General features: G+C 36.5%; 2 protein-coding genes and 1 pseudogene across 5 annotated transcripts in view; all 3 read left to right on the top strand.

The window, feature by feature from the left end:
• dnajc1 (DnaJ (Hsp40) homolog, subfamily C, member 1) overlaps positions 1-1,237 on the top strand; it is a 7,896-nt gene extending 6,659 nt beyond the window's left edge. Inside the window, exons 10-12 of the mRNA XM_016486101.1 lie at positions 119-167; positions 292-737; positions 850-1,237. Of these exons, the coding sequence (XP_016341587.1) occupies positions 119-167; positions 292-737; positions 850-918 (564 nt within the window). The 3' untranslated portion in view covers positions 919-1,237. The remainder of the gene's footprint in view (positions 1-118; positions 168-291; positions 738-849) is intronic.
• The window catches only part of LOC107688439 (vasoactive intestinal polypeptide receptor-like), a 44,442-nt gene that overhangs the window by 3,498 nt on the left and 22,306 nt on the right, over positions 1-18,638 (top strand). For 2 of the 4 annotated variants that reach the window (XM_016486106.1, XM_016486102.1), the window contains exons 1-2: positions 13,623-14,026; positions 16,033-16,120. In XM_016486106.1, the coding sequence (XP_016341592.1) occupies positions 13,973-14,026; positions 16,033-16,120 (142 nt within the window). In that variant the 5' untranslated portion in view covers positions 13,623-13,972. Of the gene's footprint in view, positions 1-13,622; positions 14,027-16,032; positions 16,121-18,638 lie in introns of those variants that run through there. The other 2 variants (XM_016486104.1, XM_016486105.1) reach the window with 2 other exon arrangements.
• On the top strand, positions 2,889-6,051 carry LOC107688440 (uncharacterized; annotated as a pseudogene).

Raw genomic sequence — 18,638 nt, 5'->3', positions numbered from 1 at the left:
CAATTTTTCTTTTCTCTTTTTTTTTTTTTTTATCAAATACATTAAAAAAAAAAAAACTGGTACATAAATGTGTGTGAAGTACCACTGTAACCAAAAATGGTTTGGTATACCTTTACAGGTGACAGCAAAGGTGAAGCAAGTCAAAGACGGTGTCACCAATACATCAGGTAAACTATTTATCAAATATTTTGAATCAAATTCCACCTACAGTCTGATTTATCACCTACTGTGGCGTATTATCAGGCATGTCTTTCAGAACACTTATCTCATTCTCTTTGTCTTTATTTCCAGGGTTGGTGAAGCTTTCTGAGCTGAAGGGTGGTGCAGTGATGGGAAAGAGTTCCAGAGCCGTCACAGTGCCAGACAGTCTGATGACCCAGCGAGAGGACACCTTCGAGCAGCAGCCGGAGGATTCAGCAGAGCCTGCTGGAGCAGAGGACTCTGAGAGCAAAGCACTCAGAAGACGGACGAAAAAGTCTGCTGTCGGGAGTGCTGGAGCCGGAGCAGCGGAGGAGAGAGTGAAAGGACGCAGACAAAGAGACTTCGACCCCACAGCTGTAGATGACGACAGTGAAGATGAGAAGAAACCATCAGCCTCCAGAGAAAAACCCAGTGCTGTTGAAGATGTCTGGACACAGAACCAGCAGAGGCTCTTGGAGCTGGCCTTACAGCAATACCCACGGGGCGCCACTGAACGCTGGGACAAGATAGCTAAGGTGGTACCTGGGAAAACCAAGGTGAGCATTCTCACCGACAATCATTGGAAAATGTATTTAAATTAACATTTAACTGCATATAAAAGCTAGATTTCATATTAGTTAATGAATTTATTCTCTTTAACCTATTTAGGAGGAGTGCATGTCCCGTTATAAACTGTTGGCGGAGCTGATTCAGAAACGGAAGCAGGCCAAGAGCTGACTCCTGGTCTTCAGTATTTCACCGTACCTCTCACCTGCTTGTTATGTGCCTTAATGCAACCCTACGTCCTGTTGTCAGACTATGTGCCATGTTCAGTCTGAATCGTCAGCATTAATCATTGGAGAGATCCAAACTGCACATTTAAAGGTTTTATTTATTTTAAAATCTCTTTCAGATTGTAGACTTATTTTTTGTTTCTCTATGCAACCAGACAGTTTGAGGAGCAGAAGAGATACATTTTAATCCCCCCCAGTTTTGAAACATTGTGCTATAATCTGTTTTGGGCAGATGTTACAACATAAAGTATTTACATACAATATGTAATGAGTCCTAGTCTCTCTTGTGGTCATTAATGTGCTTCAGCACATGTTGGTTCATACATTTTAAAGAGCATGACACTGTTATCCTCATATGTTGCCATTCTGTAGATTTGGATTAAACCACACAATGTTGTGCTTCCTGTGTGCAGTAAACACATTTTGATATGCATTTAATTTAGTTCTTGGTAGAGGTGCAAGATTTCCTTTTGAAAGTTTTACCCTTATCAAAATACGCCAAATGATATTTGATAGTTTGGAATGGACAACTACAGATAAGTGGAATTACTTTGTCTATAATGTAAACTGAGAAAAGTATTAAAATTTCACCAAATTTCAAGTTCATTTTATTTGCAGCAGCATTCTAAATACAACTATGGCTTAATGTTTCTGAGGGCGATTTCCATAATGCATTGTTTCAGAGTCTAGATGTTTTTAAATTGACTTTAAAATTCTGTAATTATTGCAATAGAAAATGCATTTGTCAATAGCTGCATTTTTATGTTATTTCCAGTTGTCGGTGATAATGGCATAGGGAGTTTTTTTTTTATTAAAAAAAAAACAAACATCTAATTTAGGCTTAATTAGGAATAGGTACACTTTACACCCTGCTGAGGACAGTTTGATTTATAATCTGCACACATATGAAAAGAAGTCTGCTGCCCTCATGTGGCTCTGAGTGGAGCTACATTCATTGTTAATTGTTTTTTTAAACGTTTTACCAACCTGACAGGACACATTTTCAACTGTTCAAACCTCTGAATGTCACAAACATATGGCTTCCAATCACACAGCTATATATGACATTGGTCTATAACTGATTTAAGATCTGAGTATTAATGTCATTGATTGAAGGTTCATATTTTGTAAAAACAAATGCTTACATTTAATGTGGTGATAATCTACAGGGAAATACATAGAACAAATAAAGTAAACCCGAGAAAGAGAGGCATCTAAATCAATAAAACATCGCGTTATTCATTTTTAATCTACTTGAAAGTTATTTCAGATGTTAAAGTGTGATGTTCAACTTGAAATGATGGTCCAGATATTGTCAATATCTTTAACCCTACAAAGCCTACTGTATCATATTTGATACTTTAATTTCTAATGCCTCTAAATGATCAACATGTTCATAACCTTCTGACTGATAGTTCATACTTTTTAGCAAGTAAAAAGTCTCATTTACTCTAAAAAAAACCTTCAGGTACATATTGCTAGTTATAATTAAGTCATTTATTTAGGCTACATTACAAACTATCAGAATTATGTCTTACTTTTTGGCCATATAAATAATAACAACCATACCAAATTGCATATTTCTACTGAGTTTTGGCCTCTGAATAAAATGTAGATGTGTTTTTTTCCCTCATTGAGCTATGTGAGCCATGTAAGCCTGATGTATCAAATATGGTGCATAATCTAAAACAAAATGTTTATTATTATTATTATTATTATTATTATTATTATTATTCATGAATCTGACTATTATTTCATATGGCCAGATTTACAGGGTTAAAAAGATGAATGTTTATCCTGTTAGACGTCCATAAAGCAAGGCTTAGATCAGATACTTTTTTATATAGAACAATACTTAGAAATGGAATAAACATTGTCCAGTAGATGGCTCTCTTACACTCTCTTATTCTTTACACAACAGCGCATCTTTTGTAACGTAAACAAGTTAGAAGACCCCACCTCTCTGTAGTGGCAGAAAAATAAGTTGTTAAAAAGTCGTGGGTATAATTCAGACGAAAGGAAGGGCGGTATTACTCTCCACGAAGAAATATGATGTTTTTAATTCGTTTCTATTAGCACATAGGCCCTTTGAACAGCGACTCTAGCTAACTTTGCTAACTTCACACCGTGGCAAGCGCAATATCAACGATATAACCATTTTTAGCTTACAAAAACGAAAGAACATAATAGTTTTGAATTCTTAGATCAAAAAAATGTCTCTTCTAAGGGATCACAAGACTTTGCGTATTTTGCTCATTGTTCTTTCTCAATTTGCTTACGTTGCTGCTTTGATTATCAATGCACTCGGCGGGACCAGGAAAAGGTACGTACCAGGTTAATCTATATAACCTACAGATGTATAATAAATAAGTCATATATGCATCTAATTTCTCGTTGGCTTTTAAGGTCCATTTCAGCGCAGCACTGGAAATATATCAGACAGAGATCACTCCTGCTGGATGGACCTTGTCTATATGGGGGGTCATCTATTCCTGGCTCTTCCTGATGAACGCATATATCCTTACCTGGCTTTGTAGAGGGTACTTCAAACCACACACACTCCACTCATATTAACACTTTGCTTATTCACACTGTTTGAAAGCCATTCATTGTAGTTTGACAGTCTTCGCCTGAATTATTGGCTGTCAGGTTGTACTCAAGTCCAGCAATCCTGCCCTCGGAATTCTTTCTCTCCTGGATCATCAACATGATTCTGAACAGTACCTGGCTGGTCTTGTGGGATAGAGAGTAAGTTGTGGGCAGCCAACATATTTTGTGGCATAATCATAGTTTTGCATGGTGCCTCAGAAGGTCACGTTTGTCTTTTATTGATTCAGATTGATGATTCCTGCACTGATTGTTCTTGCCCTGATTGCTTTCACCAACTACCTGATGATCTTCTTCTCTTGTCTTGGTCTGCGAGCTCATGGATCTTGGCTTAAACAGCAACATCCAAAAGACCTCTTCTGCATCATAGTGTTGGTATGCATTGAACATCATTTTGGAATCGCTTTGACAAGAGGCAGAGTATTTGTTTCTTTTGTATTTAATAATTTATTTATTATTTGTAATTAAATGAACATGACCACTGAACCTGAACATTATATCTCATATGTAAGGTATTTAAATGCACAGTATTAACAAAAGATAGCAGGTAAATTAGGTGCACTACAGATTTGAAATGTTTGAAATGACCATGTTATATGTGTACCTCAGGTTCAAAATGGCATTGCCACTTATGCAACATGGACAACTATTGCCACACTGCTCAACTTCACTATTGTGTTGGATCTGGCGTCAGTTTCCCCAACACATGCTGCTACTGCTTCTTTATGCATACTTCTGTTGGAAGTAATTATATGGTAATCATCATTTATTTTCTGCTATAATTTTTGTGATATGGCTCAATGACATTTTTTGTTTAGATCCGTTTGTTTATCCGTTATTACCGTATTAAGGAGTTTGGCATTTTGGCTTTTATTCTTATCTCTAAGAAAACAAAACGTTAAGAAAATGCAATTAAAAACCGGAAATGATGTCATGAGCATGTGTCAAGATTATATAATTTTTGTGATATGGCTCAATGACATTTTTTGTTTAGATCCGTTTGTTTATCCGTTATTACCGTATTAAGGAGTTTGGCATTTTGGCTTTTATTCTTATCTCTAAGAAAACAAAACGTTAAGAAGAAATACAATTAAAAACCGGAAATGATGTCATGAGCATGTGTCAAGATTATATCAAATAATTTGAACATTTTATGACAAGGCAAGTTTAGCTGTCATGTGGTGTGACTCTAGAGACTTCATGATATTTATGAATGAATAATACATGAAATTTGTAAAAACGCTGAAAAATATATTTAAAATTGTTTTAAAAATAATGATTAAGATGTGTGTACATATGTATGGTTAGGTTAAGAATAATAAATTACTTGTTGGTTATCCCACATGACATTTTTAGAGAAACCTTTCTTGAAAATGGTATAAAACTAAATCATTAAAAAATGTCTTTCATTTGTGATTGACTCATATTTAAGGTACATGTTCTTATGTGTTCTTCTACAGGTTTACAGTTGAAAACTTTCTAATAGAGAAGCACGTCCGTTACATCCTCTCTGTTTACCCTGTGATTATCTATGCTCTAATTGGAAGCCTAAGCAAGCATTACATCGCCGCTGGACCTGGCCGGAATGCCATCTTTTCAAGTTAGTCAATGATAAACACATCCATGTCGTTTTGATTAACTATAAATATAGCATAGTTAAAGCACAAACTCATAAAGATGTTACATATTAAGGCTGCATTGTTCTCACAGTGCTTACAGTGTCATGCTTTTATTTTCCATAGTGGTGCTCCTGGTGTTGGCCTGTATTTTGTTAGTGGTGCGCGTGGGGCTGGTGGTTTGGAGACACAGGACTCTGCCTCTCTTCCGTGAAGTAAGTCCTGAGGTCCTGATGTCACCAAACTGGCACTGATAAATAACCTAAATAACCATACATCATAAACACTAAACACTCATGAAAACTTCAAAGATGACGTGCCCTGAACGGTAACCCTTCCAGGTGTGCAGTACCTGCATGAATGTATTTCGGCTGGAACAGATGTCTTTTTCAAAGTTTTATGGAAAATATGCATGAAACAGCATACGGTAACAACATTATATCTATTCTGAGCTTGAGCCAGGCCATGTTCAAGATATTAAATGTGCCAGTTTTGTTCTATATTACTCTTACCATTCTAAAGTTTAAATAAAAGTCTGCATTTATTTGATAAAAAATACAATAAAAACAGCAGTATTATGAAACACTATTACACTATTATGCACAACAGCTTTTTATTTAATTTTAACGTTTTATAATGTAGTTGTGTGTATGCAGATATATTCAGTAACTTGTGACCAAAATATCAGTATTATACCTTACAGTATATTCATTTGCTTGTTACCTTTTTTCATGTCTTTATGAATTAACGTTAACATTTAATATTTTAGCAATTCAAAGCAAAATACAAATAAGGAAGCAATTTATTACAGTATCAAAAGCAGTATATCATACAAGAGCCAACAATAATCATAATACCATGTTTCAAGAGTAAGTAAAGACAAAAAGATCAATAAAAAGTTGGGATTTTTTACTTTTTTTGTTGTACGTTTTAAGTTTATAGCATTTATAAAAAGCTCATTTATGAATATTTAATAAAATACCTGAAATGCATCGTCATTGTTAATGATCACTAAAAATGTAACACAGACGTTGCATGATACACACAGGATGAATGATTCGTGAGGAACAACTTTTTTGTATGTTTAGTTCAAGTGCTCTGGAAACCACCTTGGTGTTGATTGCAAGCCTCTGAGACCATTGGTCTTTCAACAGCGATTACAGAGACATTCAGGGTTGCCACACAACATTTGTGTCTGGTGAATATACACGCTTTGATCACGGCTCTTCTTGTACATTTACTTTGGTGTGGATGTGAACTGAAGCATCTTGTCATGCATGTTGTTGCCCTTTTGGAATGTGTGTGTCTCCTGGCAGCAGCTGCAGCAGTCTTGACCCTGTGTACTTTGGCTTGTTCACTACAGGATGAATTACTTATGAGAAACTAAAAGACAAAAAGAAACTAAAAGACATTTTTTTCCTCCCAGGAGATTAACATCCCCTCCATTTCAGACTCACTTACCCTGTGCTTAAATAGTATGTTAAGAATCTTTTCTTTGTCCTGTTTAAATGATTATTTTATCTTTTAGACTAACGAAACAAATGTTGCATTAAATATTGAATTTAATGACAAAAGTATGCATTATACTGCCTACTGCTGCTCTTTATAAAAACAACAACAACAGTTGTGTGCTAGAAATCCCCTATTCACCTGGGTTAAGTTATGTCTCCTCTCTTTTGAACACTTTATCACTTGGGACTAAGATCTCTAGTGTTCCACTAACCTGCTGTGCAGCAGTAACCAGACAGACTCTAGACAATGCATTTGAATATGCTTTAATCACGGCCGGGAGGACCTCATATCAATCACAGACTATCTATACGACAAAGAGTATACAACAGTTTATATAGCAGCATGGCAAAGATGACATGATTGATTACATCATTTTTCTCTAAAACCCCTCTTGTTAGTGGCAAAGCTAACTTGGATTTCCTTCATGTCTCAACACAATATGCAACAAAAATATAGCATATTGAGACTTCTCACATAGTTAAGGGGTTACGTAGGGATAATATTCTGACCCACCTGAAACTCATCAGAATTTTTTGTAACAGGTATTATACAAGCATATTATCTTTTCAGTATAACTTTAAAACAAAGCATTATTTTCTATTTATTTTACAGTGCAATATATTTTTATATTTTATCATACTGTACTTCAGCTGGCTTGCTCGCATGTAAAGCCACTTGCTCCGTAATTGACATAGTCCTCTTCTTGACATCTGTCCCTTTGGAAATTTTCAATTATTTCTTTCAAACTTGTTTCTAAGTGGTAAACCAAAAATATCAAGGCGATGTCGATGACAAAGACACTGAACAAGAAGTAGCGATACCATTCGCCACAAGTGCCTTGAAAAAAAAAAAACAATGACAAAGGTGGATGAAAATATGTGAAGTACAGTATTGATTGATATTAAAATGATTTGAACATGACATCAGATAACAACTCACATTAAGGCACAAAAAGCAGTGAAAATAAATGTATGTCTTACCACATATCTCTTTTGCTGTCATATCTTCTCAAAGTAAAACTGGAATATTTAAATACATGTATTTATAAAATTACATGTACTTGCAAATTCACTTAAATGTGTTAAATTAAAAAATACAAATGTTACCTTAGCCTAAGTAGACTCAGTAGTACTAACCAGCATCATTCAGCAGCAACAATGAGGTCTTGTTTCATACTAATCTAAAAACGGTGTTAAAAGACACTTCCTCTGTGGTCAAGCTGAAATGATGAGTCCTATATTTAGTTTCGGAACTGAAAGTAAGATGTATTGCTGTATTGCCTCTGGAGATTCTCGGTTGTCATTTCAATGTGTAGAATTATTGTCAGCTGGATGTGTTGCACTATTACTCATGGTAAACTGTAAAACAATTGCTGTAAAAATACATACAGTTTCCTACATTAAAATACTGCTATTTAAATAAACATGTCAATTTACTGCTGATAATCCATAAATCAAGCACTTGCAGTAAATTTATAGCATTTAACAGTAAACTGAGAAGAAAAAAAACCCGTCTCGCACTGTAAAAATTAGCACATGGGGTGTTGCATCTTCAACGCCAGCTCTCATTGTCCTGCAGAAAAGCAGTCAACTAGTTGTTGCAACAGAGAAACAAATTGAGCTGACTAAAATATCACTACAGGAAAGCAACCACGTGTAGGAGCTGTAACTTGTGATGAAGACTTCAGTGCTTCAGTGTAGTGCAGAAGTAAAAATGTGGTAAAAGGAAAACAAGAAGGTGTTTTTTTTTGTCCCTTATTGTGTTTATGTCCAACTATCTTACTATCACAGTATTTCCAACCTAATGGAATTTTATTTATTACATCAATGTCACAACTGTAAGTAACACACAAGATGATTGTCAGTCATTAAGCCTGAGATTAGATTCCACAAATACCCCTTTTCCACCAGCATGAACCGGGTGCTAGTTCAGAGCCAGTGCTATTGCTGGTTCGGAGTTGGTTCGACTGGCGAGCCTTCTAAGAACCGGTTTACCTTTCCACTGGCTAGAGAGCCACCACAGAGCCAGGTCTTACGGCATCTAAATATGTCTCATTTCCCATAGCAAAGGTAGCGCGGCAGCGCCAAACACAACGGGCTTGTTCAGGATGCATCGGCGCCGGGTGGACCGATCGGCACGCGATACCGAAGCGCCGCGGGAACGATCAAAAGCATAAAGAGCCATCTGCCTTCCAGTCGCTCCCGCGGCGCACCGGTGCCACGCACCGACCGGACCATCTGAACAAGCCTAAACACCATCAACAATGGTGGACGTTGCGTTGCTATTGATGTTCCTGGCTTTAAGAACCTACATCGGCATCCAAACACAGCGAATCCAACGTGTTCGTGTTTAGCTGTTATTTCAAATATGGCTGTTAAAAGTATTTTGTTGGTCACGGTAACCCCGCCCCCAGTCCCTGACACAGTTCTTACTTCTAGCCCAGCAATGTTTTGGTGCTACTTATGAACCACTTTTCCTGGTTCGGAGCTGGTGCTTTGGGTGTCAAAAGACAAAGAACCGATTTGAAACTAGGCTCTAGCTCCGAACCAGCACCCAAACTGCGTTGGTGGAAAAGGGGTAAAAAGAGATCACATTGGTCAAGACCTCTGTCTCGGCCTGCAAGCAAATCATTCATGCTTAAATAACTTACTACTGCTCAGTCATGACTGAATATGACACCACCAGCAGATAAAACGAGAGCATTTCAGTTTGATCATGTACCAGGTCTTTTATGATCATTCAAATAATGGAGGAAAACTATTAAAAGGGCTCTATTGGACCAGCTGACAGAGCATCACGTCCAAATATATAATCTATTCGGTGAAAGCACATCAAGACCAATCCCCTTATCAGCAATGTCAAAAATTCGAAAAGCAATCTATACTAACAAATTGTTTGTTTTCATGTTCACCACATCGCATCATTGTATTTCCCATTAATGTAAAAGCCTCCACATGCATAGTATCACGGAGGATTCCAGTTTTAATCAATATAATCAATTTGTCCAAGGTATTTAACATTCAGGCACTAAATAAGGAACAGCTGCAGGTAGTATTATGAAGTGTCTGGCTCACCGCAGTGAAAATACCAGTCTTTTTTTTTCTGGTGAATCGTTAAATCAATTTAATCAGTTGGATGTGCAAAAGTTGGATGTGATCTCTTTTTTTTTTTTTTGAGACAGGTTGTGAATTTTCCCAAAATACACTGGCACACGATTCCTTACACATGCAGGCCACGACTTGTGCAGAGTCTTTGGTATTCAAACAGCAGGTTTAACGCTTGGTATTTGTTTGTCTAATCAACTCTCAGCCAAACACACAAATCTCTGCATTACAATAAAAATGTTCAATATGTTATCCACCATAAACCTTCACACTCTGTTGTTTATGTGCAAAAACAGAATCAAACAAATGGAGTATTAAGAATTACCTGTATAGCTAATAAGACTTTAGCAGCAGTGCTAGTGCTGCACACTTTGCTCCCTCTCAAGGACAAAAAAGCCATAGCCTATTACCATCATCCACCATTGCTTCTGGTTCCTTCCAGGTAAGGGGGTTTAATGTGCAAACTGATCTCTAACCAGATTTCATGCTGACTTGCTAGAGGGTAAATTGAGTCAACAGGTCCACCTTTGTGTCTGTCTGTGACCCTATTACATTTGGAGAATTTATTTGACCAAACGCTTATGAATCACTACCCCCTTTTCTGCCCAAAGCATCAACCCTCTGATTTAATTAGCTTTTACTCCTGCACCTCTGTGATTTAACCTTGCCTAGTGGGTATTTTTATTGGAGACACATCACACTTTGAGATGAATAAAATATATGCCTACATACTGTATATAAACTCTGGGTATCTACCTATGAGGGTGCTTGAGTGAGGAAGAAGAGAGAATAAACATATTTGGTGACTGATTATCCTTTAAAATAATAGCGACTTGGTTTTTATGGCATTACAATATTCAGTTCTTGTTGTAGCTTTAAATATCTTCCCATGCTAATGTTGAATAAAATTAGCACACTTCGGCCGAATACTGTACCTATAAGAATTTCTATCAGACAGTCTTACAAGAAGAAAATAATCGTATTGCGAATAAAGCAGAGATTAGCTCTCTTTAGAGATTTGCACATACCTTCATATTGATAGTAGACCATCAAAAGACTCGGCTAATAACGCACTTAAGTAAGAAAAATCTAGTCATTGTTCCCATGTTTATTTTTGGGTGTGACTGAAAATACAAAAAGTTATTTCCATTTCAACTGATGACAATGATGACATAATGTAACTAGGAGTTATTGAATGAATCAATGAATGTTTAATAAACTATTGCTCCACACTTTATGAATGAAGTGTGCAGTGATAATCATAAAACTGTTTTTCACTTGGCTCTTGGTCAGTCGTGCCACCCAGATGTATGATATTAGATGTATGAGATTTTTTCATAGCAGAAACGTTAAGGAAATATACAGGAAATAAATAATATTATTTCAATTTAAATAAATATCGTCACCACTTTTTCACAGTATGTAAACTCACAGGACATGACAAGTAATTCTCAAAATGTAAGTTTTGTAATGTCTGTCACCTTTATGAGGTGTGTGATATATAAGACTGCTTGTTGATAGTAAGGGCTTGTTTAAATGCAGACAGGCCTTGAGGGGGTGGTGCAGGGTTCCTCCATTTGAACAGGATGTGGGCTGAAGGAGGATAGAGTCCAGAAGATAGTGATAGATGAAGTATGAGATAAGAAGTGTTATATTCTTTCTCCATCACAAAGCCATGGCCAAAACCAAAGATGATTTCAGCTCATTCATTCCACATGTGAAGGCATACTTCCTCTTTAGACTGGCAGCACTGAAAGAATATGCAATATATGATAGAGTAACTGTGTAAAGATTTTGAAGATTTTGTTTGTAAAGGTCAAGGGAAAGGGATGTGATACATTTATGACATTGTTGATCAGGGAAGTTGATAACACAAAGTAGCTGAGTAATTCAGATAGACTTTCTTTAAAATTAGGACTCGGAATTAAGAAAGAGGAACTTTAAGCAGATTGCATAAATGCTTTTCAGGTAACATATGGCACTATATTACATTTCAGCCGTTTTATTCCATGGTTAGTAAGATTTTATGGCAGTTCTGTGACTCATCCAAACGAAACACAACAAAACACCAGGATACCATTTCACAAGAGTTAAAAGCACATTCAACAAACACCAGGATGCTATTACACAAAAGTTAAAGGGGTCATATGATGCTGCTAAAAAGAACATTATTTTGTGTATTTGGTGTAATGAAATGTGTTTATGCAGTTTAAAGTAAAAAAAAAACATTATTTTCCACATACTATACATTATTGTTTCTCCTCTATGCCCCGCCTTTTTGAAACGCGTCGATTTTTACAAAGCTCATCGGTCTGAAAAAGTGAGGTGTGCTGTGATTGGCCAGCTATCCAATGTGTTGTGATTGGCCGAATACCTCAAGCATGAGACGGAAATGTTGGGCTGGATTCCGCTTCGTCCACGGTGAAAGTTGATGTATTCCCTCAGCGACCAGCACAGATCAGCTCTAGGCATTTCGCTTTCACAACGAAGCACACAGCGTCTTCACGTCATGGCTGCAGCATCAACAAAACTACAGCGAGAATAAAAGTTACGCCTTCTTTCTTTGCGTGAACATTTGGGCGGCGTTATGCAAATCTTCCCACATAGTGAGGTAGATATGTGGGGGCGTGTTAGAACGAGCCGTTTTAGGTAGGTGTGGCTGACTCAACTTTTATAAAGAATATCTCTTTGGATTTGAGACTTTAGTCTTTGCAACTTTACAGATCTTCTTTATGCACCAAGAGCTTTTAACACTCCAAAGAGAGAGGAAAACTTGAAATCGCATCATATGACCCCTTTAAATGAACCAATGATGTTTTTGCTTCTTTCATGTCTATATATATTTGTTTTCACAGATCTTTGGCCAGCCAGTATTATGCTGGAGTGTAAGTCATTTAATGCATGGTAAGTGAATTGTCTGTTTCACACCTTTCATTTTAGCCACTTAATATCAATAGATAAATAACAAAAATGGAGCACAGATTTTGCAAAAATTGTTGACTTTTGTCTTTTTCCAGTTGCCTGTATATATTCTTTGCTTGCAATATTATAGTAATGATGAAAGGTGCAATTTCGCGTGCTGGTACAGCACGACATAAAATCAATGCATCTCTGGTTTGATTTGAAGTAATGTAGTATGTATATAGTATTTTGACAGATCTGAGAGTATGTGAGGGCTGATAAGTTAAGAGGAATATCAGTTCTTTAGGACATGTGTACCATTTAACATACATTTTCCTTGGGACTGTTTTTCACAATGTTAGTCACTTCTCTAGTTCTTCTGGCAGGTTCTTTTGTGAGGTTCTACTGTGGGTTGGCTAATCTATATTAGACTTTCTCCATTATACTTTCAAAATGATTGATTTCATGCTGCAAGCACATATGCATTTGCATATCGGCTTTGTTTGACTCTACAGTTCTCCATAAATGAAAGAAATCCCTATGAAAGCATTCACATTTATTAAAAATTCCCGATGCACTTCCAACAGTCAGTTACAGTGGTGATTATAAGAAGGCAAGAGCTCTCATATTTGTATTTGTGTGTTACTTTGCATTATTGTCTTACTTGACATGTCACAATATTACATAACGTTCCGTTTAACTACAGTAGATAATTTAAGAGATCAGAAGCAGTTTAATGGGAAAGGAGTAGAAGAAATCAGAAGCTGTGATATAGATGGCAAAAAAGAGCATGGGTGACAGTTTACAAGATTAGAGAACAATATCTGTGCCCTAAACGAAAAGAGCTGTGCGGACAGGTTAAGACAGAGAATGAGTCACTTATGGCTGTTATTCAGGGCTGTGCTGCTGTTACTATAGACTACACACACTCACACACACACACACCTATACTTTGGAAGTGCGCGTTTAGGACGTGGATCGACAGTCCAACTCGCGCGTCATGTGTCTACGTGGTTCATGCAAAACGCCTGTTGTGAATGGATTCGCATCATCCCAGGGTCGTTTATGAATGAAGTGTTTTTCGTATAAGGGAGAAACAAGGACAGGTTTGGCGGCGAAGCACTGCTGGTGAACCCGCGCGCACCGGAGCGCATAGTTGACTGACGTTTTTTTTGTCAGTTACTTTTCGGCCGTCAACTTGTCTCTGTGCCTCGGTCCTTTTGCGAAGCGCTCTCAGGAAACTGCTGAATCGGCTGAAATGGATATGTCTAAACGAATGCTGATTTTATGCCTAACCTGCTCGTTAGGACCTGTGAGTAGCCTATCAACACAGTTTTCCATGTAATTAGTCATCGACTAAAGAAAAGCTCTCAAGTAGGCTATTTAACACACCTAGTCCTCAAACAAATGGTCAGGTCCATGGATATAAAGATGTTTTTTTTTTTTTCATTTTTCTTAATTTCATTGAAAATTTGTTGCTTTTCAATTCTGAAGCCACGTTAGGTTGTGCTGACAAAATAACAGACTTGGATAAACTGTTGCTCTTTTGCTGTTCTGTCTCAGAGCTACTGCTGCTGCTGTTTTCTTTCATAGAGCAGAATTTGGTAACGGAACCGATTTAAACTACATTTCATGAGACTGAAGTATTTCATTGGCTTGTGCTTAGCTAGCTTGGGTAAGAACGCAATCGATGTAAACTCTCCAGCATTATCCGTCAGAAATGGATCACATTTAAGATTAAAAACTAGACAGGACATAATTATGTGGATTGGAGAGCTTCTCTTATGCACTGGAATGTTCTCTGACATTTTGATAAAACATAGCCTATTCAGCGGTATTAATAAAGCGTATTTATACATTTAAATAATAACCAGTTAGAGTATGTGCCTTTGAGGAGATGATAGGCTATAATGCAAGCAAGTTTCAGTGGTCGGTGCATTTTGCTTGAAACAGTTTGAATTGCCATTTAAGGTCCAGATAAAAAAAAAAAAAGCATCTTCTGTGAACAGCATTTCCATCAAAATGAGTATAGAGTTGTTATTGAATTAATTCAAATTTCCTTAGCTCTAGCCAGATGTCAATCTTATATACTTATTTAGGATTTCAAAACATTTTCAAATGTGCCAAAATGTTAAAATGATGCTTTACCTTACATTTTCATCATTATATTCATGATGCATCTCACATAAAATTTTGTAAAATGTGTGTTGCTAATATTAGAAATCTGGTCATTCCTGCAGGTTAACCTGGGAAATCAGTCAGTATAAATCCTTCAGGTTTAGTGCTCCCGACTGATAATGCTAGTAAACAGCATGCATTCACAGTACCAGTGTTACCATGGAAAGATTCCTCTGTACTCAAATGTTTGTTTACCATCTAAACTGGTTGTCATATTGTTAATCATGCTATTTGAAATAGTGAAAAGAATGATTTTCTTCACTTACTGTGACGCCATGGTAACAACCCTCATTTTCTTCTCTGTTCATCCCTGTGTCCATGTCAGCACTGTCCTTGATCACCGCTCCTTCCTCACTGCACAGTAGTGACTCATGTCTCTATAAAGTACAGCTTGCCATGCAACTGAATTTACTTCTGAATATGTCACCCCACGCAGTACAGTATATGATCAAAAGAATGCTATTGTTTGCTCTGGGCACATAATATAGAGAACTTGTGCTTTTAGCTGACATAACGTACAACACTGCACTTGAGCTAAAAGATAAAATGAATGGCACATAATTCAAAATGTTTGAAGATCGGTGCAGTACATCTGTCAGTACGTAGAAAGATTTAGATTGTGTTTTGTTTAGAAGTGATTTTAATAATATTGATCATGATAACAGATGTATGGTGGCCGAGAGAGCTCAACGCGCTGCAACTTAAGAAAACACATACAGCTGCAGAGAGACAGCTTTAAGACAAATAATTTATGTTGTGAATTTTTCCACCTTATAGATGTCCGGAGGTTAGTCCTTTAGGGATTGACAGAGGTGAAAGGAGACATTATTAAGAGCTCTGTACAGTGCAGGTACTTATGCTACGCTTGTTAAATTTCGAAGGAACAACATGAATTGTCCTACCCTTCATCAAATCCCCATGACACTCAGGAAAATGGAGAGGCAATGTCACATGTGCAACCAGTTCACTTCGTTCTCTTTAAAAAGTAATTATGTTTAGCTTGTAATGTGATCAAAGGTCTGTTGCTATTCAGAAATGTGATGTAATGTTCTCTGAAACTTCAAAAATGAAGATATGTTTTATTGCAAGTAAAACTTACCTCTTGTCAGAATCTTGTGATTGTGTTATTGATTTAAACAGATGCTGTCTGTCCAGATGTGTGAGGTCATGTGGGAGCTGGAAGCGGAGAAAAGAGAATGTTTGTCCAAGCTGGAAAACATCACATCAGGTATGTACAGTGTATATAAGTCACTATATGACAACTGTAATGTATGCATATAAAGACACAATGATTTCTGTATATTGGTGATATACACTGTAAAAATATCCTGTTAAACACATGGTAAAAAAGCAACAGCTGTGGTTGCCAGATATTCACTATGAAAATATAGTGGCATTGTTTCAGGTATTGCAGCATGACATATTGGTGTCTGTATATTTTACAACCATACGTTTCATTTCAAGGCATATGATGTTAATATACCAAGATCTGCTTTTTACCAAAAACGTTGGATACGCAAAGATTATGAATAGGAGAAAGTGCAATGTGCAATATGGCAGAAAGTCTCGTCATCTAAATAAAAGAGCAAGTCGCTAATTGGTGAAGTGTTCATATCATTGCAGCAGCCATAGTTTGCATGGTGCCTAAACATGCTACTGAAGGAGCTGTATTTGCATGACTGAAATAGCTGCCCGAGAGGCATTTCAAAGATGGCCGCTGAGTGAAATGTCTTGCCTGAAGGGACTTTGTTTTTCCTTAATATGCACTGATAACCACAATAATAATACAGGTGGTATAATAGAAAGCCACATGATGAATTAGAGTTAATTGTAAGTCAGCTATCCATAAAACATGGCCAGTACTTGTATGTAGACTGTGCACAGAGTCATACATACAAAGACCAAAAAAAAATTTCATAATGCACATGAAATTCAAATAATGTAACAAACTTTAACTAAATAACAGAAATGCAACCCAAAATGCACATCACTAACAGATCTTTTTAAAATCTGTCTTTTTACAGTTTCTCACCATAAATTATATGTTTACTTCGCGGCTATAATCATAAATAATTTGACAGTTTTTGTTTTACGTTAAAACATGTACAGTTTTTCACTTTATGTGGTAAAGTAACTTACACTTAACCAATTAACATTTTTACAAGTAAGTTCTGTGGTTTTAATGCTAAAGGTCTTGGTTTTAAATGTGGTCTCTTCATCAGCTAAAAATAGCAGCACAGGAGTACTGTAAACATAGAGCAGCGTAAAAATGTGGATTATGAGGTTGGGCTAATACTGCAAGAGCAACATTTTGAGTGTTTTAAGATCTGATTAAATGTGCAAAAATATATAGCTGCTTATCTGCATATCTGCAAAAGTGTCAATATTTTTCCCTTATTTCTTCCCACAGGCTGCAGTCAGCTCAAACCTCTCTTCTCATTACTGTAGATACTGTGAATTGGGCAGATAATTGTTGTTTTGTGTTTGTTTGTCTGATCAGGTTTCGGAAGAGGTTACAAAGGCATGCTGGTTAATTAGGCAGAAATGTCATTCTGTGAAGTGCGAGCTTCACAACATCAGTGTTTTTACTGTCGTTATCTGTATGATTAAATCAGTAGTGTTTCAGTGCACTGCCTCAGTTTTGCTTGCGGCAAGTAGATTCAGGTTTTTTCATCAGCCTACCCACAGAATTCAGTTCAGTTCAGATTCGCACACTGTCACAATGCTTAAGTCTTGTAGAGCCATTTCCAACTAATGATGCTTATTTAAAAAATAACTGAAATAATATAAATAGCTTTTTTCACTTCAATATTATGATTCTGCTGTGATAACGAAAAACATGAAAAGGAGGTCAACAATGATATCAGTTTTATCTTGACTTCTCATTACTGGCAGGGCAGACACAAAAAAATATGAGTTATGATAACACACATTTAATTGCAAATTCTAATAACGCAGCCCATATTGGGGCACCTTAATTACTGGAATCATTCACAGGGATTTGTGTGTGTGAAAAAAGCTAGAATGAGCAAATTATAAGTGGACTTTAAGAGCTTCAGTGTCTGCCTATTGGCAGGGCCGTAGCTGGGGTTTGCGGGGTCTCAGTGCAGGTTGTACCAGTGGGCCCTGTTTGAAATGGTTTAATTTGTATGTTCGTTCTATTTATTTATTTGTGCTATTTACACAATGTTTAAGTTTTTCAAGTTTGTAGGTGTCCAGGTACAGAAACTGAATAATCAAATGTAAAATAGCACTGCATAGTCTTCACTGTAAAAATTAAATATATAGTCAAATAAAAATTTATTCAGACACCTTCAACATTTCTCACATTATCACAGTTTATTTGCTATAGTTTAGAAAATGGTAATAAAATATGACAAGAACTCAGAGTTAAACTGTGTCAGAACAAATTAATCTTGATGTCAGATAACTGTGATAGAAAGGTATGTAATGGATTACAATCAACCAAAAATTCAGACATCTGTTAGTATAACTATATGTGCACAACAATTAATACTTGTTGACCAATTACCAAGCAATGCTTAATTGTGTTAAGTCTGTGGTGTAAAAAGTTCACATTAGCAATTAAAGAAAAAACACTTAGGCAAAACATGGTTAGGTCAAAGTGTCTGAATAATTTTTGGTCCCAAATTTTGATAAATTTTACTGGTAGTCCACTGAATGAAGAATTTTTGGGTATAATATGTCACAGTTTACTTTATTTTGCTATCCTCACTTACATAAAT

This window comes from Sinocyclocheilus anshuiensis, unplaced genomic scaffold, assembly GCF_001515605.1.
Source record: "Sinocyclocheilus anshuiensis isolate Anshui unplaced genomic scaffold, SAMN03320099.WGS_v1.1 scaffold329, whole genome shotgun sequence".
NCBI lineage: Eukaryota > Metazoa > Chordata > Actinopteri > Cypriniformes > Cyprinidae > Sinocyclocheilus > Sinocyclocheilus anshuiensis.
Note: the sequence above shows the minus strand (reverse complement) of the source record. Positions and strands in the feature narration are given on the sequence as shown.